General features: G+C 33.7%; 2 protein-coding genes and 1 long non-coding RNA gene across 5 annotated transcripts; 2 read left to right on the top strand and 1 right to left on the bottom strand.

Moving 5' to 3' along the window:
* The first annotated feature begins 1,756 nt into the window (after positions 1 to 1,756).
* Positions 1,757 to 8,942, top strand: LOC114760328 (nuclear poly(A) polymerase 1). Of its 2 annotated transcripts, XM_028949586.1 has the most exons (12): positions 1,757 to 2,451; positions 2,532 to 2,609; positions 2,830 to 2,937; positions 3,702 to 3,764; positions 3,850 to 4,011; positions 4,552 to 4,665; positions 4,761 to 4,823; positions 4,953 to 5,282; positions 5,878 to 6,042; positions 6,608 to 7,561; positions 8,178 to 8,248; positions 8,504 to 8,942. In XM_028949586.1, the coding sequence occupies exons 1-12, from the start codon at positions 2,332 to 2,334 to the stop codon at positions 8,547 to 8,549; spliced, it is 2,274 nt and encodes a 757-aa protein (XP_028805419.1). In that variant the 5' UTR covers positions 1,757 to 2,331; the 3' UTR covers positions 8,550 to 8,942. The 2 variants fall into 2 exon arrangements, with proteins under 2 accessions (XP_028805419.1, XP_028805420.1); XM_028949587.1 differs by lacking the exons at positions 1,757 to 2,451; positions 2,532 to 2,609; positions 2,830 to 2,937 and having other exon boundaries at positions 3,854 to 4,011.
* A 2,254-nt stretch (positions 8,943 to 11,196) lies between these two features.
* Positions 11,197 to 14,259, top strand: LOC114760350 (uncharacterized). The gene is made up of 2 exons (XM_028949614.1): positions 11,197 to 11,780; positions 13,368 to 14,259. Exons 1-2 carry the CDS (start codon positions 11,619 to 11,621, stop codon positions 13,902 to 13,904), a joined length of 699 nt encoding a protein of 232 aa, XP_028805447.1. The 5' UTR covers positions 11,197 to 11,618; the 3' UTR covers positions 13,905 to 14,259.
* A 2,952-nt stretch (positions 14,260 to 17,211) lies between these two features.
* LOC114760352 (uncharacterized) lies at positions 17,212 to 18,441 on the bottom strand. Of its 2 annotated transcripts, none has more exons than XR_003742039.1 (2): positions 18,150 to 18,441; positions 17,212 to 17,994 (listed from the first exon to the last, which is right to left on the bottom strand). It is a non-coding gene; the product is annotated as an uncharacterized LOC114760352 (long non-coding RNA). The 2 variants fall into 2 exon arrangements; XR_003742040.1 differs by having other exon boundaries at positions 17,212 to 17,988.
* Between the last annotated feature and the right edge of the window lie 1,437 nt (positions 18,442 to 19,878).

Genomic DNA, 19,878 nt, shown 5'->3' with positions numbered 1-19,878 from the left:
TTTACAATACACTTTAGACAAATCGCGCATCGCGCGGGGGTATAAACTAGTTATCAATTCACAACTTGTTAATAAATTTTTTTTTAATATAATGACATTTTGATTATTTCACTATATTTGTAAAATACCAGATCAGATATCAAATTCTTTCCTAAGATTTTAACCTCTTAGGTGTTTGAATTGAAATATTTTAATTTCCAATTTTCTTATGTCATTTTTCCTATATTTTTGTATTATAATCCGATATTTTGTAGAAAGTTAGTTCCTTATACCTTTCCTGGGTTTGGTACTAGCTTTATGTGGACGGACTCATTTCCAATTAAAAACTGAAGAGAAGACTTGTATAACATTTTATTTATTTATAATTTTGATTTATTACTTTCTCAAGTCTTTTTTGCTCATTGATAAATTTAAATATTGCCTATAAATCTATCTGCGTATAATTTTTTTTTTTTCCATTGGCACGCTTTTGTTTAGGTTGACCTTCAGATGATGATGAAAGTAGCCTTGACAGTTGTTCTTTCCCCAGCCCTAGGCGGTTTCTGGAACTCCGTAAGCAGAAAAAATAAAAGGGAAAGAAGAAAAAAAATAAAAGGGAAAGAAAATCATTATCTTTTAAGGTAATTTTTTTGCTGACTATTTTTTAAGGTAACTGATCTACATAAAATAATTAATTTGGATTGTATGAGGATGCCTCTCAAAAATCACTTTTGCATTTAAAGAAACAAATTTTTTCATTTTTTTTTTGCCAACTTTCATATATTTATTTTACACAATGTGTTTTTTGTCAAACTTTTGGATAATATAAAATCAACTAAACTAAATTAGATTCCGATGATTAGAATAAACAATTCAGCCTTTTTTGTGTGTGGTAGAGACGAGTTCAGCTAATTCATTCTCTCTTCATTCACCAACTTAAAGTCACTATTGGCATCAATCATCGAAGTATCTCTGTGATCATGATCTGTACTTTAAAAATATCAGTATTATTTATATAGCGTCTGAAAAATGAGTGGAATTATTGATTTTTAGAATTTTTTTATTGCCTTACGGTTGAAAGGAGGGTGAACATTCGGTTTTTCAGTTCGATTATCAGTAATAATTGAATAACCGAATAGAACAAATTTTAAACACCGAATCGAAACCGATTAACCAAACTAACTGAAACCGAATTAATCGAAATATTTCTGTTCAATTAACTGATTAACCGAAATATATAAATATGAAAAGTGATTTCAAATTAAAAATAATAATAAAACACAATTACAACAATTAATTAATAAATATTTCATTATTCGATGTGATTTATTATAATAATATTTATTATAACCATATTTATTGAATATAAATATATTTAAAGAGTTCACATAAACCTACATATATATTTATTATAATAATATTTATTAAATATAAATATATAATATATTTATTTTGGTTTTTTGGTTATAACTGAAAATCTTTTTCTTCTAACCGAACCGAACACCAAAACCGAATTGTTAAAACAATAAAATCTGAATATATAATTGAAAACCGAAATAACCAATTGAAAAATCAAAATTCAATTGAATTTAATTCGATTTTTGGTTACGATTCAGTTTTGTTCACCCTTAGTTGAAAGTGGTATTTATTAACAATTTTTCCTTATTAGTTTATATTTATTTATATTTAGACATGAAAATATGAAATATCTACTTGAGCTTCGTGAATTTTATAACAGGGGTTCGGCACCATCATTTTTCCAGCGTTATCACCAACTGTTAACCAAAAAGCAAACCCACCGTTTCTCTCTCTATCTCTGCAATCTTTTTGTCAGTTTTTCTCTCTTATAACTCAGACTCTCGTCACTTCTTCCAGGTTTTAATTTCTACTGTCTGGAGATTTGAGGTTCTTCCCGTGGCTGATGTGCTACACCCACAAGAATTGTTGGAGGCAAAGATTTACAAGATTTAATCGCGTGCTCTTATCTGTTTATGGGGTCTATGGTTGCGTGGTGCTTATATAGTTTTCTAGGGCTACGGTTTGATCCGAATTGAAATCCCCTATAGGGTCTTTGTACTTTGTTTTGCCATTTTTGGAAGGAACTGATTCCAGATTGCTTTGTAATTTTTTTCTCTTATATTTTTATGGTCAAGGTCCACAGCTTTGAATGTTCCCCCTATACTGTGTAATCAAAAATCATCTCATTGTTATAGTGTTTTTTCTCCCGTTTCATTTTGTTCATCAAGTTATATTTTTGGGAAAAGGACTGTGATAAACCATCTATAACTTATAATTCCCTATCATTGACGCAAAAGATATACTATAATAAACAAAAATTGTATCAATTTATCGATGGGGAGTCCCGTATTGAGCAATCGCAGCAATTCGCAACCGCGATTAGGCATTACGGAACCCATTTCATTGGGTGGGCCAACAGATTACGATGTGATGAAGACCCGTGAACTAGAGAAGGTTCTGTTTTCACTTTCTGCTCTTAATTATTAGACATTTTGTAAGCTTTTTCATACTCAGTTTGGATTCTGGGTGTTCAGTATTTGCAAGAGGCGGGATTGTATGAGACTCAGGAGGAGGCTGTGAGCAGGGAAGAAGTGCTTGGCAGGCTAGACCAGGTTGAATTATATATTTTCGATATCATTTTGAATTCTGTGAAGGAACTTAGTTAAACATATATACATGTGAGTTTTTTCCGGGATGTGAAGTTTGCTGGAGTGACTGTATACTTTATTCTTTGAATTTTTATTTGGGTTTCTCTTCTGACCATCTTGGGGATGTGGTGGAGCTTCCGATGCATGTTGTTTATTCCAGTTGTGCTTTTCTATTATGAATTAGACTGTGAAGAATTGGGTTAAAGCCATTAGCCGTGCAAAGGGACTCAATGAACAACTGGTGCAAGAAGCAAATGCCAAGATCTTTACTTTTGGCTCCTATCGTTTAGGGGTATGAAGCTTTTTCATAAGTTTTCCTCATATTTATTTTTCTCTGTGCTGTTATCTTCTTGTATGCTTGATGGGATTGTCTGGCCAAACGTTGGGAGAGGCATCATGGGGACTAAATAGCCAAATGACATGATACTTAAGGTTTGGAACAGGAAACAAAGTTATGAAGAGAGGCACATCCTCTTTGCAAACCCTTAGCTCTATGATCATTTAGAGATCTAAGGATCTGAACAGATGTTATTTCACTTTTGAAACTCGTGCTGTTGTGTGACGTGAAGTCATATTTGAACATGATTATGTGCATTTGACTTTTTCTGTGTTTTGTCTAAGTAGTACTATGGATCTATGGAGTGTGAACTTTATGATTATTTTGAATTTATTTTATACAAGTTTTTTTAAAACATAATAATTTGTAGAGATACCTGTTTGTCTTCTTTTTTATATTAGAAATGGGATGTGACATGGTAATTTGTTAGTAGTTCGTGTCATTTGCACTTAAGTTTGATCATTATTTATTGAAATGGTTGCTATGTACTCTTGAGAATTTGATTCCAGGGAAGGCTTTTTAGTTTTTTCAAAGTTTCCAATGGCTCTGTCTGATAAGCTATAATCTCTTCCCCATACATCCACCACAATAAACTAATGCGGAAATTTTGATGCTTGAAACAGAAACAAAGATGAATGGCTAAAAACGCTTGCTATATATTACCTTAAATAGGTTTGCATCACTTTTCCTTCTTAAACTTCGTCTCCCATATTTTGCAGGTGCATGGCCCTGGAGCAGATATAGACACTCTGTGTGTGGGCCCTAGACATGCTAGCAGAGAGGTACATGCTGAGCATTTTATGGTGAAAAATTAATTTTCTGTGTTCATATCCCATGTCGATTAAAATTTTTATGCCTTGTCCTTAGGAAGATTTTTTTGGTGAGCTACAAAATATGCTATCTGAGATGCCAGAAGTGACTGAACTACACCCTGTGCCTGATGCACATGTTCCAGTGATGAAATTCAAGTTCAATGGTGTTTCCATAGATCTCCTTTATGCAAAGTTATCTTTGTGGGTTGTTCCAGATGTAAGTTGCTGATGCAAAAATGATTATTTTTATGCACAATTGTTGGTACTCCTCCGTCCCTTATTATAAGATCCAATTTTTTGAGTGGGTCTCTCTCTTTTTATAAGATTCTCTTTGAGTTTGTCTGAGTATTTAATGTATTATTACCTATTTTATCCTTAATTTAATGCATTTAATATATTCTCTTTTTTCATTTATTTCACTATTACTCTCTCACATTTACCTATTTATATCTAGGGGTGTATTTGGAAAAAAATTGCATTTGCTATATATTAATTGTTTTAAACTAATTTTAATTGTTTTCTTAAACCGTGCAATTTAGTTAAAAGGATCTTATAATGAGGGACGGAGGGAATATTTGTCAAGTTCCAGTACTTATTTTCCCTAGGAATGGACAAAATGAACCTTTTGGATATCTGACATGCATTATGGCGTTTTAACCCAAATATACCAGCATTAGAAAAAAATTCCTCCTCTAACCCATCACGGAGCTTAAATCTATGTTTACTTCTTAGTAATACTGGATTTTTTGGGGCGCAGGATTTAGATATATCTCAGGATTCAATATTACAAAATGCAGATGAGCAAACTGTTCGTAGTCTTAATGGTTGTCGGGTTACTGATCAAATTTTGCGTTTGGTTCCAAATATTCAGGTACGGGCTATTGATTTAGTGCAGAGATAGATTTGCCTTCCTTTTTGTCGTTTGTCATTTATTGTTGGTTCTGAAATTTTGATTGTGAAGTGCAGAACTTTCGAACGACATTAAGATGTATGAGATTTTGGGCAAAGCGCCGAGGTGTTTATTCAAATGTATGGTGACTCTGCTGCTCAAAATGGCTTGTTCCCTTGCTTTTTCCTTTTTGGCCCGAACTTGTTCAATGTATTCAGTTGTGTTCTTTCTAATGTATCTAATACGATTGCTTGTTAAATTCTTCTCAGGTTTCAGGTTTTCTCGGTGGTATAAATTGGGCATTGCTTGTTGCTCGAATATGCCAGCTTTATCCCAATGCACTGCCTAATATGTTAGTATCTCGATTTTTCCGGGTATATACTCAATGGCGCTGGCCAAATCCAGTAATGCTTTGCAACATTGAAGAAGGATCTCTTGGACTTCAAGTTTGGGATCCTAGAAAATATCCCAAGGATAGATTTCATCTCATGCCGATAATTACCCCTGCTTATCCTTCTATGAACTCCAGCTACAATGTATCATCAAGTACTTTGCGCATTATGTCAGAGGAATTTCAACGGGGAAGTGAAATATGTGAGGTATGATCTTATTGCACGAGACATGATTGTTTTTGGCCAAACCTTGATTAGTTCTTACTCAAAATTTCTTGTTCAGCATAGGAGAAGTTTGAATCTATGGTTCAAGGGACCCCAGAGTTGGTGTTCCTGTATCAAAATTGTGCTAGAGGTGGAAATTGGATATCGTTGTTTGATCAACTATGATATCATTGTGATCTTCACTGCTTTTGTTGTTCTTACTTTATACACTTTTGTGTAAGAAGTCTGTCCTAGAAAGCTGGGAAGGAAGAGTCTGAATAACCATACAAGTCTTTTGTGCGCGTGCGCATGTGTTTCTCTCTTTTTGTTTATTTACTTTATGTGTTGAATGTTGATTATAAACATTGATAAACTTTGAGTTGGAAGTTTTGTATTTCTAGTTTCTACCAAAATGTACCCCTATATATATTGAAGTTGTTAAGGAGGTACTGAATTCCCCTATCAGTGGATAAACAATTTGCTTGTGGGATAATCAACATTTTTAAATACCTCTGGCAGACATTTTTAGTAATTGTATTTAAAATTCTTCTTATGTGACATTTGAATTGTGTAAATTTGATATTTCTGGGTTTTGTAGGCTATGGAGACAAACAAGGCTAATTGGGATACTCTTTTTGAGCCTTATCCCTTTTTTGAAGCTTACAAGAATTATTTACAGATAGACATTAGTGCAGAGAATGCTGATGATCTTAGAAAATGGAAAGGCTGGGTTGAGTCTCGCCTTCGTCAACTGACACTAAAGGTGAAACACTGTAACTTGTTTCCTTATTATTTATTATTATAATACTATTTTGATAGTGATTGGGTAGTATATGACGCTTAAGTCTCGCATTGAGCAATATTGAAATACTTGGTGTTGTACTTAATACAAGTGACACTTCCCCCCTGATAGCATGTTTTCTTAGGGGCAGGTTCTTTGCACATCCTTAGGTTTTATCATTTGGTATTATAGCTGGTTGACCAATGACACAAGGAGGGCTACTTGCAGAGGATTTTGACCAGTTAAGAGGCCAAGGTGGTGTTGGCGCAACCATCAAGAGGTTGACTCTTTAGGGCTGTATGAGATTTTTAAGTCCTACACGGAGTATTAGGGGATGCTTGATATAATAGTTAAAGTGTGTGGTTGTTCCCCCTTGAAAGCGTGATTTTAAGGGTGGGTTCCATGCACCTCCTTGGGTCCTATCATATCTTCTCTTACCTCTTTTTACATGTCTTTTTCTTCAATTTAAATTTGTTTATTGAGATGTAGAGGGAACTTTGTTTCTTTGTTCATACATAACCTAATTTGGTTGTCTGTAAAAAACTAGCTTGAGAGGCACACATATGGCATGCTTCAGTGTCATCCACATCCTGGTGATTTTCCGGACAAATCCAGACCTTTCCACTATAGTTACTTCATGGGTCTGCAACGTAAGCAAGGAGTTCCTGTTAATGAAGGCGAACAATTTGATATAAGGCTGACTGTTGAAGAATTTAAGCACTCTGTCAATGTGTACAATTTATGGAAACCTGGAATGGAGATTCGTGTATCTCATGTGAAGCGTCGGAATTTACCTACCTTTGTATTTCCTGGCGGTGTTCGTCCTTCCCGCCCAACTAAAGTAACTTGGGATAGTAAGCGGAGTTCAGAATTGAAGGTCTCTGGCCAGAATCAAGAAAAATCTCATGAAAGTAGAGCAGCTGCAAGTGGAACAGATAATGAAAAGAAGAGAAAGCGAGCAGATGATGAATTGGAGGATAACTTGAGAAGTTCCAAGTCCCTGGCATCTTTACCTTCCTCCAGTAGGGAACTTCATGAGGATAGAACTATGAGCACGGCCAGTTCTTGTTCTATAAAACATGACGATTCACAAGCCAATGTTATTGGGGGACAAAAGAGTGAGAAATCTGATTTGAATTCTCCAGAGGAGATATCGTCTGAGAAGAGTGAAATTAATGGATCAGGAAGAGGCAATGTACAGGTCAACCCAATACTTGCTGCTTCTGATACGTCAAATTCTAAAGAAGCAGAAAAGCTGGCTATTGAGAAGATTATGTCTGGTCCATATGATGCACACCAAGCCTTTCCAGAAGAACCAGATGAACTTGAAGATGATCTTGAGTATAGAAATCAAGTGAAAGGAGATGGAGGAGACGGGAAAAGCAGCAGCTTAGACTCTTTAAACTTGAAGGCTGTTGTTGCAACTGAGCCAGTTATTTCAAATGAGGAAATGATTCATTCGACTCATTTACGCTCTGGTGGCAGCTTGGAGGAGCTCGAGGTTAACCTCTCATCTTGCTTTAACTCAGGGCTTTTTGATATTGGAATTTTCAATGGATGTTAAACCTCCGCCCCAAAAAAAAAATCCGTTGCCATTGTCTTACACTGTATGTGTTAGTGTTGCTCAAATCTGTGTCAAATCAAATATTAGCCATGATATTGTTAAAATTGCTCAGCTTCAGTAGTTCAGTTAGTCCCTGTTTTAGTCTCATCCAGTGTCTTTGCTGCATATATATAATAGCTGCTTGAGTGTTTGACAGTTTTGTTTTGTTTGTCCTTAGTATTCTAGGTAAAATTTGATGGCATAATATTCTACAAACAAAAAGATCGATAAAGTTTGATGATATGGTATTAGTGAAGCATAATTATATCACGAGGTTTTCTTATTAAAATCGATTATTTTATATATGCTATCAGATGATAATTTAGTTTGGAATTCACATTTTATCCTCCATCTCTAAAGGTTTTAATTTCCTATTGCCTTTGCCTTGTCCTATTTTTTCTCAGAGGGCCGTTCTCTGAGAGCTGCAAATGTTACTTTCCATGTGGTATTGGTTCGAAATTGAAGTTTTTCTGAATTTTTCCCCTTTTTTTTTTGTTTTTTTGGTTGGAATCAGCCTGCTGAGCTGACAGCACCATTAGTAAGTGGAACTCCTGCACCTGTGCCGCAAAAGAAGTCTCTGATTAGGTAAACACCAGTCTCTGTTGAATTGGATTCCCCCCCCCCCCCCAAAAAACATTCATGCACGTGCACTTAACCTGGGAGTTATTCTATAGTTTTTTTTTTTTTAAATAAAGGGGCAGATACTAACAGCAGGTTACAAGCGGGATCAAACCCGCAGCCCTCCACTTATAGAGGAGCATTAATGTCAGTAGGCTGCACTGTGTTTAAAGCTTCTGTTTTATTTGGTTCATGACCATTGATTTTCATTGCTATTTTTAGGTTTAACTTCACTTCCTTGGCCAAAGCCGCGGACAAAAGTTCGTAGGTACATCTAAAGTTTAGCTGAAGATAAGCTGGACCGGAAATGAATTTCAGCGATAATTTATATGAGCTTATTTGCTTATTCTATAATAGTGCTGATTCTGTAAAACTAATTGGGCTGGAAAAGCCACAAATTTTTACTTGCGTAAATTGATGTTGGCTTTCACCAGGACATGTCCTTGACATGTCTGAAATGTTATTTTTCTTCGTCTAATATCAATGGGGTCTTTCTGAATTGCAAACTCGCCATTTCTCAATCGATTGTTCTTGTTGGCACATTGCTTGCCATCAGAACTGGGAGTTGAGAAGTCAGACGTAACCTTTGGGCAATTCTCTGGTCTGCAATCTGGACAAGAGCTTTAATATTGAAGATAAGATAATTTCTTGGTTCCTTAAACTGTTGATATGTTTATTAATTTTTTTTTTTAAGTCCTTTCCCTGTTGCAAGTTGTGGTTTGTTGCCTCTATATACACAATTCATCACTGTCAATGACAGAATACATTTTTATTCATGTGTTATCTATCATCAATTAAAAAATAAAGCATAAAGTTAAATGAGCAAACCCGAACCCGAATGGGCCTGTTCACGTGTTAAATAATTAGAGTGTAAACGGTACAAAATCCGTTTTTAAATGGGTTATTAATTTTATTTTTTTTAACCAATCCCTTTGAAAACCATGGGTTATTTGATTCCACCCTTGTAACCTGACCAATGTTTTCAATTCTAATAACTCGATTTGATATGCTCCTCCTATCCTTAATTTTGATCACAAATGTAAGATATATATTTTTTATATTTATAATTTTTTTAAAAATTAACCTATTGATACTTTCTTAGGGAAGAAAGAGAGGATATTGAAAAAGATTATTGGGATGTTTTAAAAAAATGTCATGTTTTTTATGATTAATTAACTCATTTAATTTTTTAAATATAATTAAATTAGTTAAATATGGTTTATATTAAGGATGAGATGAATAGTTGTTATCAAATGCTTCTCATTATCAAAATGAATCAATGAATTGCACCCAAAAAATAAATGAATAATTCTTCTTAATTTGACGGTCGCCCCTTTGCCTGATGGGCATGTGGAATTTTTTCTGAATTTTTCTATTCAATTATGTCATATCAATGGGTCCCACAGGATTACGACCATGACAGATTTGAGCGGCTTGCATGTCTCAAAACATCATAAAAATGAGATTATAATATTTAAAGTTGACATAAAATATAAAAAAATATTTTAATTTTAAATATAAAACTCATTTTATACGTTGAAAAAATTATCTGTTCACAATTTAGCTGGGTGAGTTTACATTTCTTTTTTTGTTAATAGATAAAAACTACCTAGGCCCTGTTTGGATAACACATAAAACCATGGTTTTGAGACCCAAACCATGGTTTGGGTCTCAGACTTGCCAAACACCCAGGAAAAAACAGAAACCATGGTTTTGGATCAAAACCATGGTTTGGAACTCAAAACCATGGTTTCAGAAGAAGTGAATTCATTCTGCTTCTGGCTCAAATGGGAGAATATGATTGTACCTGTAAAGTAGATATCAACGATAATATGATTTTAACATTCCTCAATTATTTTTTTATAAACATATTTAATCTTATATTTTATAAATATATATACATATTAATTATATTATTTTATATATTATTAATTATGTTGGTAAAAAAATATATTATTAACAATTTTATTTTTTCAAATTAAAATATATTATAAAATCTATCTTTTATGTAATTATCATATTAACTTATACATTTTTTAGTAAAATTTGTACATATAAAAAGTTATTCTGATAACAACTATCCAAACACTCTCATTTATCATAATCACTTTTTCACAAAATCTATTCTTCACAAAATCTATTTTTTCCAGAATCTATTCTCCAGAAGCTATTCTCCAAACTATGGTTTGGTTTCATCCAAACACATCCCTAGTTCACACTGCCTGTAGTTTATGAAAAGGGGTAAAGGCAGAATCGAGGCAAACTCGAACGCTTATCTATAAATCTATAAAATAAAATAAATCACAGAAAACTATAAAAGAGGAGACAGCATGGTTTCGCTGCAAAGATAAAAGGGAATACAAAATAGTTTTGAAGGACAGGCATCTTTTTACAGCATAGAAAAAAGACATTATTTGCTCCTATTTTTATGTGATATTTATCTTTTATTTATTATTATGTTAATTTTATTTGTATAAGATATAATATATACTCCTCTGATCCTTAATATAAGACCCATTTAACTAATTTGATTAGATTAAAGAAGTTAGGTAAGTTAGTTAATTATAAGAAAAGTGACACAGTTTTCCTAAAATACCATAATCATCTTTCTTGATGCCCCATCTCCCGCTTCTACTTGATTATGGTTGAGGGAATATACATAGGAGTAATTTAGAGAAAATTGATAAATATAAAAAATAGGTCTTATATTTAGGATTAAAATCAACTCAAGAATTATGTCATATATTAAGGACTGGAGGAGTATTAAATATGAATAAAATTAAAAAATTATTAAATTTAAAATAAAAATTAGTAAATTTTCAAATTTTATATTAAAAATCACTTATAAATAGGTCCTAATCATTGTTTTAAGGTTTAAACTCAATTCTAAACTCGAACACGAAGGGGCAAACGACACGTAAAACGAAAACGGCGGGGATTGACGCTAGCTTCTCTTCCAAGGACGACAGCTTAATGGTTATGAGCTGTAACCAGGCGTAATTAATTGCCTTGTGCCGTGATTAGCTTCTTCGCCTTCGTCTCTTTGATTCACCCTGAAATCCCGGTATCGAATCAAGGGGTTTCCATGTGTCGTTGTGATCCAATCTATAATACTAACACCCACTGAATCCACAACGACAAAGAAGGTGAATGTGGTATAGTGGGGTTTGAGTCAGCCATCGAAGTCGAAGTGACGCGTGAAATTGCTCAGAATTACAAAACCTGGGGATTTTCGTGTCGTCTTTGACAGGGCAGAGATCAGAAAACGTCAAGGAGAGTGGCAAATCATCAGCTTTTAGCAGCCATACTGGCAAGTGAAGGTTATATAGGAGGAGTAATGGATGAGCAGCAGCTTGATGTCGTATTGGTGCCTCTGGGTCTGGTGGTGTTGGGGACATATCACGTTTGGCTTCTCTTTACTATACTTCGGGATCCATATCGGACTGTCATTGGCCTTAACGCTTTGTCTCGTCACCAGTGGGTTACTTCCATGATGACTGTAAGTAATTTCTTGATCCTTCTCTCTCTGTCTCGCCTCTTCTCTTTGTCAATTCGCAGTCGTACTCGTGTTTGTTGTCTTCCTGAAATATTTCATTGTACCGACCGACAGAAGTACGACTACTGTATCGAGATTGATTGATAACAAGTTGATAGCAATAATTGGCTCATTTTGGTGTAGGGAAACCCACAGGGGTTAATAAGGACATAATTTTGTTGTTGTGGTATGCCTTAATTGGATTTTATTTGCACCATGAGGTAAATTGCGTTTTGCGCTGTAACTTTTGTTGTCATCAATAGCAATACTTTTATTCTTGGCTGAGCGTTTTATTACTTCTAAGATTTACTGTGAGTTGAGTGGTATAACTCGTTATTATTCAATTTGCAGACCAGTTAGTCAGACTAGGAGAATTGATTAGTCTAAATCTATCGGAATCATAAATTGATCAACATCATCGTTGGACCTAGATCCAGGCAACAGACCTAAACATCCCTGTGCTGAAAAATTGAAAAATTAGTCCTAACTAATAGATATCAAAAGCTTGTCAATTTAAGCTATCTCTGGTCAATGTTGAAAATTGTTTCCGCTGTTATTTGAAGACTTATTCTTCTTCTTCTTCTTCTTTTAAATAAAGATAAAGTATTTGTCTCCGTGCATAAGTATTTGTCCACCGAACATGATGCGAGGTGTTGTTTAGGATCTTGTTTAATGGGTTCAGGGAAATAATATGTGCGGATATAGTACTGGCTATTTGAACTTTCAACTCTATGATCTTGTGAAGTATAAGTGCCTTTGCATGGAGGAAATTGCAAAATGATTTTTAAAGGCTGCAAGTCCATGGTTATGGAATTTCAACAAGGCAAATCTCTGGTTGACAAATCCATATGAATTTTCGTTTCTCTGGAGTACAGGATATTATGGATGCGACCTCAGGCATGTGAATTTTTGAATACATGTGTGTCATAGGTCAATGAGCAGCTAAAAACTACGGAAAAAACCTTTTGAGCATTGTTCTGCCTGTTGAGCACAGTAGCCAGTTATATTGTAGCTCCAGTTATTGAACATGGGTTTTATATGAATATTTAATTTGCAGAAAATTGGTTCTTCTGCATCTGCAGCCTATCATGATAGTGGTCATTTTTGTGCATCTTCCAAGAAGGTTTCAGTAGGTAGTTGTCCTAAATGAAAATTTGATGGTACAGTAGTTAATGATAGAATAATTTACCGAAGAAACAAAATGATTATTTTCTAAGCCGACTGATATTGGGGGAGTCATACTTTATCAACCAAGCTAATAGTATATATTTTCACTTCAAAAAACTGATACGCATTTTACATTAGGAGAACTAAGTCGAGAGGAGAGTGATTTGGGAATATTATTGGGTTGATTATACTTTGTTGATTGGACACGTTCTAGCTGGTGTGAGATTAGAGGCATTATTGATTAGATCTCTTGTGCTGTTTTCCTGCTCTTCTGTTTTACTTGCATAGCTTATCCGAGGTCAAATTTTTACCAGCCATCTTGACAATCATTTATGATAATTCATGTAATGAATTCTAAGTTGAACTCCATTGGCACATTTTCAGGATCCCTATAAAAACGGGGTTTTGGCAGTTCAGGCAATTCGCAACAATATCATGGCATCTACTCTTCTTGCTACAGCGGCAGTCACACTTAGTTCATTGATTGGTGTTTTTTCAAGCGATAATTCAACATCCAAATTGCTTTATGGCAATAGGGGATCTCTTTGTGCTGCAATCAAGCGCCTTTCTATCTCGGTATGCTTTCTTATCGCATTTCTATGCAATGTGCAATCTATTAGATGCTATGCACATGTCAGCTTCTTAATTACAGCACCTGCACTGAAAGGTAAAAAGGATCTTATTGAGTATGTTTCAAAAACCTTGAATCGTGGGAGTTTTGCTTGGTCCCTTGGTTTGAGAGCATTTTACTTGTCATTTGCTCTTGTTCTCTGGATTTATGGACCCATACCTATGTTTGCATGCTGCTGCTTGACTTGTTTTATATTGTACTTCTTGGATACAACGACTCGAATCACCCGTGATCTTCACAGCAAGTCATTCAAGGAGAGGGAAAATGAAGATGTAGCTGAATCAGCGTAAGTCTGTTATTGTATCCCTAGTTGCACCAGCTGAATTAGAATCAACTGGTGATGTCTTAGCCCCAAGTTTAGTTGTGTGTTGTGTATAGTAATCTATGAAATGAGGCTTATTGATAGAGCGTAGTCGAAGACACCTAGCGGAGTAAGTGTTGTTGTTAATCTCTGAAATAGTATTTGTGTGTATGTTTTGGGTGATAGAAAGGCTATGTAAAAAGTATAGTTTAGGAAGAAATCTTTTGTTGGAAGAAATTTAAATCGTGTTTACTATTAGATTTTCTGATAAAAAAGGATATATGGATGTATGCATTGATGAATTATAAACAATTTTAAAACTGCATAAATTATTATTTTTATTATTGTTGTCGTCGTCCTCGTGGTCGTCACCTTGATGCAATCTGTGCAAGTTTGTTGATCAATATTTATCACATGAGAATAGAAAGTTCTAGCAAACAAAAGTTACATTTGCATACTGTTGTTACCTCTAGCCAAGTGAAAATCTTGATTGATGTATAGCCGGGTCCTAAATATAAAACTCAGTTTATAGTGTAGATTATATTATAAACTAAATCTTATATTTAAAACAAGAGGTATTAGTAAATACTCTCTCCAGTCCTAAATATAATTTATATTACTCCTTCGGTCCTTAATATAGGATTCAATTGTTGAGTTGGTTTTGGTTCTAAATATAAAACTCATTTCTCATATTTATCAATTTTCTGTAAATTGCCTTTATAGATACTCCATCAACCATAATCAAGAAAAGAGGGAGATGAGGTATTAAAAAAGATAATTATGGTGTTTTAGGAAAAATGTGTCACATGTCTTATAATTAACTAACTTATCTAACTTTCTTAATCTAATTAAATTACTTAAATGAGTTTTATATTAAAAACCGAAGAAGTATAAAATAGGTTTTACATTTTAGACTAGAGGAGAGTAGAATTGTGATTTGTATGAAATGAGTAATTTTAGTCTATGCATGAAGACAAGGAGAAGCAGGGATATTTGCAATTGATAGAGACGGTTCAATAGTCGGCTCATAACTCACAAGGTCGTGAGTTTGAATCCCGCTGCCGATGTGAAGACCTTGTTAGTGGGCGATTTGTAAGTACCTTTTAACCGTTCTCTAAGTCTGGAGGCATGTCCTAACTTTGATGAGCTCTTAGGACCCAACTCACCTAAACTTTTTGAATTTAAAAAAAAATAAAAACATGTAGTTTGGGTCCTGGCTGGCAATTTGCAATTTTGCATTCTCTGTGTTGGATGTTGGCAGTTGGCACCCATTTCTGACATGAATGAATTTCTCAGCCGCCCTGAGGTTTTCGGCCCTGTGATTCTGTGAGCAAGGGCCCTACGATTGTGCTTTATCACAACACCAGCCTAAACTCTAAATAATATATTTGTACAGTCATATTATTTTTGTTGTATAATGTGGCATCAAAATAAATTTAATCCGAATACTATGCTTCAAAATTAATGTGGCGTTACTAAAATTAATATTTGAGAACTTGCTTTAGTCTTAAAATTGATTGATATAAGAAACGGTTTATGGCTGCATTTTGCTTGAATTCAGGTTGAGAGTATATAAAAAAATATGTAAATGCAAAACATTATATGCTTAACATATGTCTATATTATAAAAATAATATTTAAAGTATGTTGACATATTTTAAAATTTAAAATTTAGTTAAAACATTGTATATGTTACTGTAGTCTGTAAATTTGTGTGAAATAGATTGAATATAATTTCTCATACATCTTTTTTTTTTTAACCAAATCTCATAATAAACATTATCTCAATCTGCATAAAAAATTTCTTAAACATGACTAGCATATTACTTTTTTAATCCAATTGGTTGATCTATTAAGCATGCGAGTATCTTTAAGTCAAGCAATTTAGTTGAAGGTACACTAAATCGAAGTTCAATTAATTAAAATCTAATTTTGAGTCAATATATATTATATATTAAAAAAAACAAATAACAATATTACAAAGCCCCCTTGTTTCTTTCCCAAAATATATAATCAACAACGTAATAGTCACACAGCCAGTGTAGTAGTTGCATTGGGCGTCAACATATATTAACATGTTATATAGAGTCAATAAGACAACAACATATTTCATTCATAAATTAAAAATAATATTGAGGTTTTATCTTTCCTTATAATATATATTTAGTTTGACTCATAATGGGTTAAGCACCAACTAGATTTACTGATTTTTAAATTTTAAAGTTGCTACATTGATGTTTGGATCAAACAAATGAATGTTTAATTGTGATACGGCCACCTTCTTTCATATCAATAGTAAAAATTATTATATATTGTGAATCTCTTATTTTAGTACTTATCACATATATAGATAGATGAATCAATTGTGTTTCCGGCGGGACAAGTACAAGCTTATCAAACAGAGATTATACTAACTCTAATTTTTAATATAAGAGCTAATTAACTAATTTGAGTAGATTAAGAAAATCAATTAAGTTAATTATTTGTAATAAATAGGTATTGTATTTCTTAAAACATCCTTACTAATCAAGTGTAATGGCTAGAACTATTATTATTACAAGGACTATTTTAGGAAAAAATGAATATATATATGAGATAGATTGGATTGGAGTCTTATATTTAGGATCAAAATAAAAATCAAACGAAATATTATATTAAGGACCCTGGTTTAATTACTGTCTACACGAACCAATAAGAAAAATCTTTTAAAAAAATAATAAACTAATTTTTTCTGTCATTTCATTTATTATGGGTTGACTAACTACATCTCAAACAGGGAATTAAAGGATCAAAATGTGAGCTGGATTAGGTTCAGGATTTAACAGACTTGTCCTTCCTACAGATCCCATTCCAGTTGGTTTAGAAAATGAGAGGACTTTAATTAATTGTCCTCTCTCTTTCACCTCAATCCCTTCACATACAAGTACGAACAAATTAACATACACGTGAATATATATGTATATTTTAATCATTATTATTATGTGGCTCGCATTGTTTACAGGAAACCGTTTCTGTGTCTTCTTGGATGTTATCTATTCGAAAACGAAACCTCTGTGTCTCTGTGTTTGGTTCCACTGTCTTACGGTCGTATCCCATTTTTTCCACAACACACTTCCTGGCAAAAGCAAATTAAAGTCCCTCCAATAATTCACAGGGACCACCCTTGGCTTTTTTTCACTACTACTCTTTATATCTGCAGTTTTATTCTTGATCTGTGCTGTTCAGAGATGGTAAATAAATGATAATACAATCTTTGAAACATTTACGACGAGATCGAGATCAACGGGAGACTGATATGAATAATGCAAGTGGTACCATTGAAGGACCAGATAGATATATTCATGAGTGTCAAATCATTACCAGTGACAATTTTTTTTTTTTTGGACCCCTTCTGCTGTTATCTGCAGAACAACCGCAGATTTTTAGGATCACCTTAGCGAATCAATGAACAAGTTGGGGGCAGAGTAACTTGGAAGAAGAATCCGGAATAGGTACATGCCCACACGTACGTTGTGTCATGGTCAGTGGGGCCCTTCTCTGCTATTTCTTCCCTTATTTCTTCTTACCACAAAATGAAGTGGGGCTGTTCCTGCGAATCATTCGGCGATCATGATACTGCATATATAGCATATATCATCAGAGAACATGAGATTTTTCTTTCAGAAGAAACCAGAAGACATATACATATATGATCAAGCAAATGCTCAATGCCTTGCTGTTTTAGAAACTTTTACAGGTATGCATTGCATTATACACAAAGAGGCGTTCTTAAGAAATTATAAACTAAAAGCTTCTACCAAAAAAGAAAAGATCCGGTTACGTTTTATCAGTATTGTACAAACTCTCTAAGCTGCTTATATGCTCACTTCTTGAGATACACCACAAGATACTATCAGCAAAGGGATCAGTTAAAAATGCTATGTGTTCTTAAACCTCTTCCAGATGCGTTCTTAAGAAATCATAACAGCTTTCTACCCAAAAGAAGAGATCCAGTTACGTTTTACCAGCGGATTGCCAAAAACTCTTGTTAAGACATCATCATCAACAGCTGATTCGTGTGATCTTCATCCAACCTGTCACTGAGGGTATGTGTATATATATCTGACCGATGGAATGAACTCAGAAAAACAAAATGATTTAAATTTGTTCCGAGAGAAACAGTAAAACTTGAAAAGAGAGAGAAGTTAAGAGAGATGCATCATATATAGTATCGTGAATGAAGTAAAAGACATACAGTGATAATATAGGAGAGAACATGAAGAGGTGATGTAGAGGGAAAGTGATGAGAGATATTAAAGTGTGATGACAGAAGAATAGAGAGCACAAAGGAATGAAATGCAGTGAGAGTTTCATGTGATAAATGCATATCATCGTCTGTGCTCTCTATCTTCTGTCAACAATCTCATCATACCCACTTTTTCCCTCTCTTTTCTTCACCCCCCAGTTCTCTCTACCACCTTCTAGTTCTACACTCTACAGTATCAGAATCAGAAAGAAGAAAAAGTAAATCTCTTGATTTGCAGCTTTGGACTGTTAGCTCTCTCACCACAAGCACCTATTTATAGGAAAAAAGGAAAAGGCCTTAAAGGGCCATGAATCACCATTCTATAATAGACAAGCTATTTCTACTTCTTTGTACCTTACTTTTTGTAACCACTTTTCACGAGATAAAATATTTTCTAAAGGATACTCCTGTAACCGTCCATTTACGTACCTCATGTAAATCCATGCAAGCCAATACCTTTGTGGGAAACTGTACTTTCTATCAAAATCATATCATATATATATGTATATTCTAAGACTTATGGGTATTAATTTTTTTAGTTATTTTATTATAGTTCAAATGATGGATAAAATGTAATTTTTGTTTCATGCAAATAAATTTAATTTCCACCTAATCCTCCTTGGGTCATTTATTTATGCAGGAGGTTCGCCCATGTGCTGTGGGATTTTCTGTAAATCTTCTGATATCATCGTATATTTTCTGAAGTTGAAACTCACAATCGAAATCGTATAAAGTTGTTTTGATTTTACATCTATCCTGTTCACTTACTATAAGTGGTGTGTGAGGCCCACAATATGCAGATACTCCACTGAAGTAGGACCTTGAATGGGTCAAGGCAAGTGAAAGTGAAGCTGTCAAGTGGTTCAAAAATATTGTACAACATCATTAATATTAATATTAATACTGTTTACCTAACTAATGTATATTAAATGCTGACGAATTACTCTTTATCTCTTTCTTTAATTTTTCCAAAGTTGGTGACTGAGAAGCAAGGTGCCTTGAGTGATTTGCTATTCCTTATTTAGAGCCATTGGTTTTGAAAGAAACCTAACCACACAATGCTGGAAGGTTGTGGATGATTCTGTGTAATATGCGCGTGGTTGACAAGTCACCATCACCAAGCAGGCCATTGAACCAGATCAGTTTCAGCGTATATTGAACCAAATCAAAGCATATTTCTTATTCTATGCCCGTTATTTAATATAAGACTCAATTGATTAATTTAGAGAGATTAAAAAAATTACTAAATTATTTAAGTATAGCATATGTTACCCGATTTTTTAAAATACTTGTATATGTATCATTAGATTATACATTAATTTATAAGTGAAATAAATTAGTTTGGATAAAAACAATAAATATAAATACTTGAAAGTAATTTAATGACTTTCTTAATCTCCCTAAATTGCTAGGTATTATTTTAAGGATTGGAGTCTTGAATACCACACAGTACCAAGTGCTTCTTTAAATTTCATTTCACAGGGATTTTGTTTTGTGGCTATGCATGTGCACTGTTGATGTAATCTTATAAAAGTGAATGCTATCTTATAAAAAAAATTCTTTTAAAAAAGTTTAGCTTATATTTTGAACTAGAGGCAGTAATTAAGAACTAACACCATTTGATTTTATTTATTTGGGTAAATTCTGGCATTTATTTTTGTACTTATTCTATAATAAC

Source organism: Neltuma alba, unplaced genomic scaffold (assembly GCF_004799145.2).
Source record: "Neltuma alba isolate B1F8T4 unplaced genomic scaffold, ASM479914v2 tig00010970_pilon, whole genome shotgun sequence".
Taxonomy (NCBI): domain Eukaryota; kingdom Viridiplantae; phylum Streptophyta; class Magnoliopsida; order Fabales; family Fabaceae; genus Neltuma; species Neltuma alba.
Note: the sequence above shows the minus strand (reverse complement) of the source record. Positions and strands in the feature narration are given on the sequence as shown.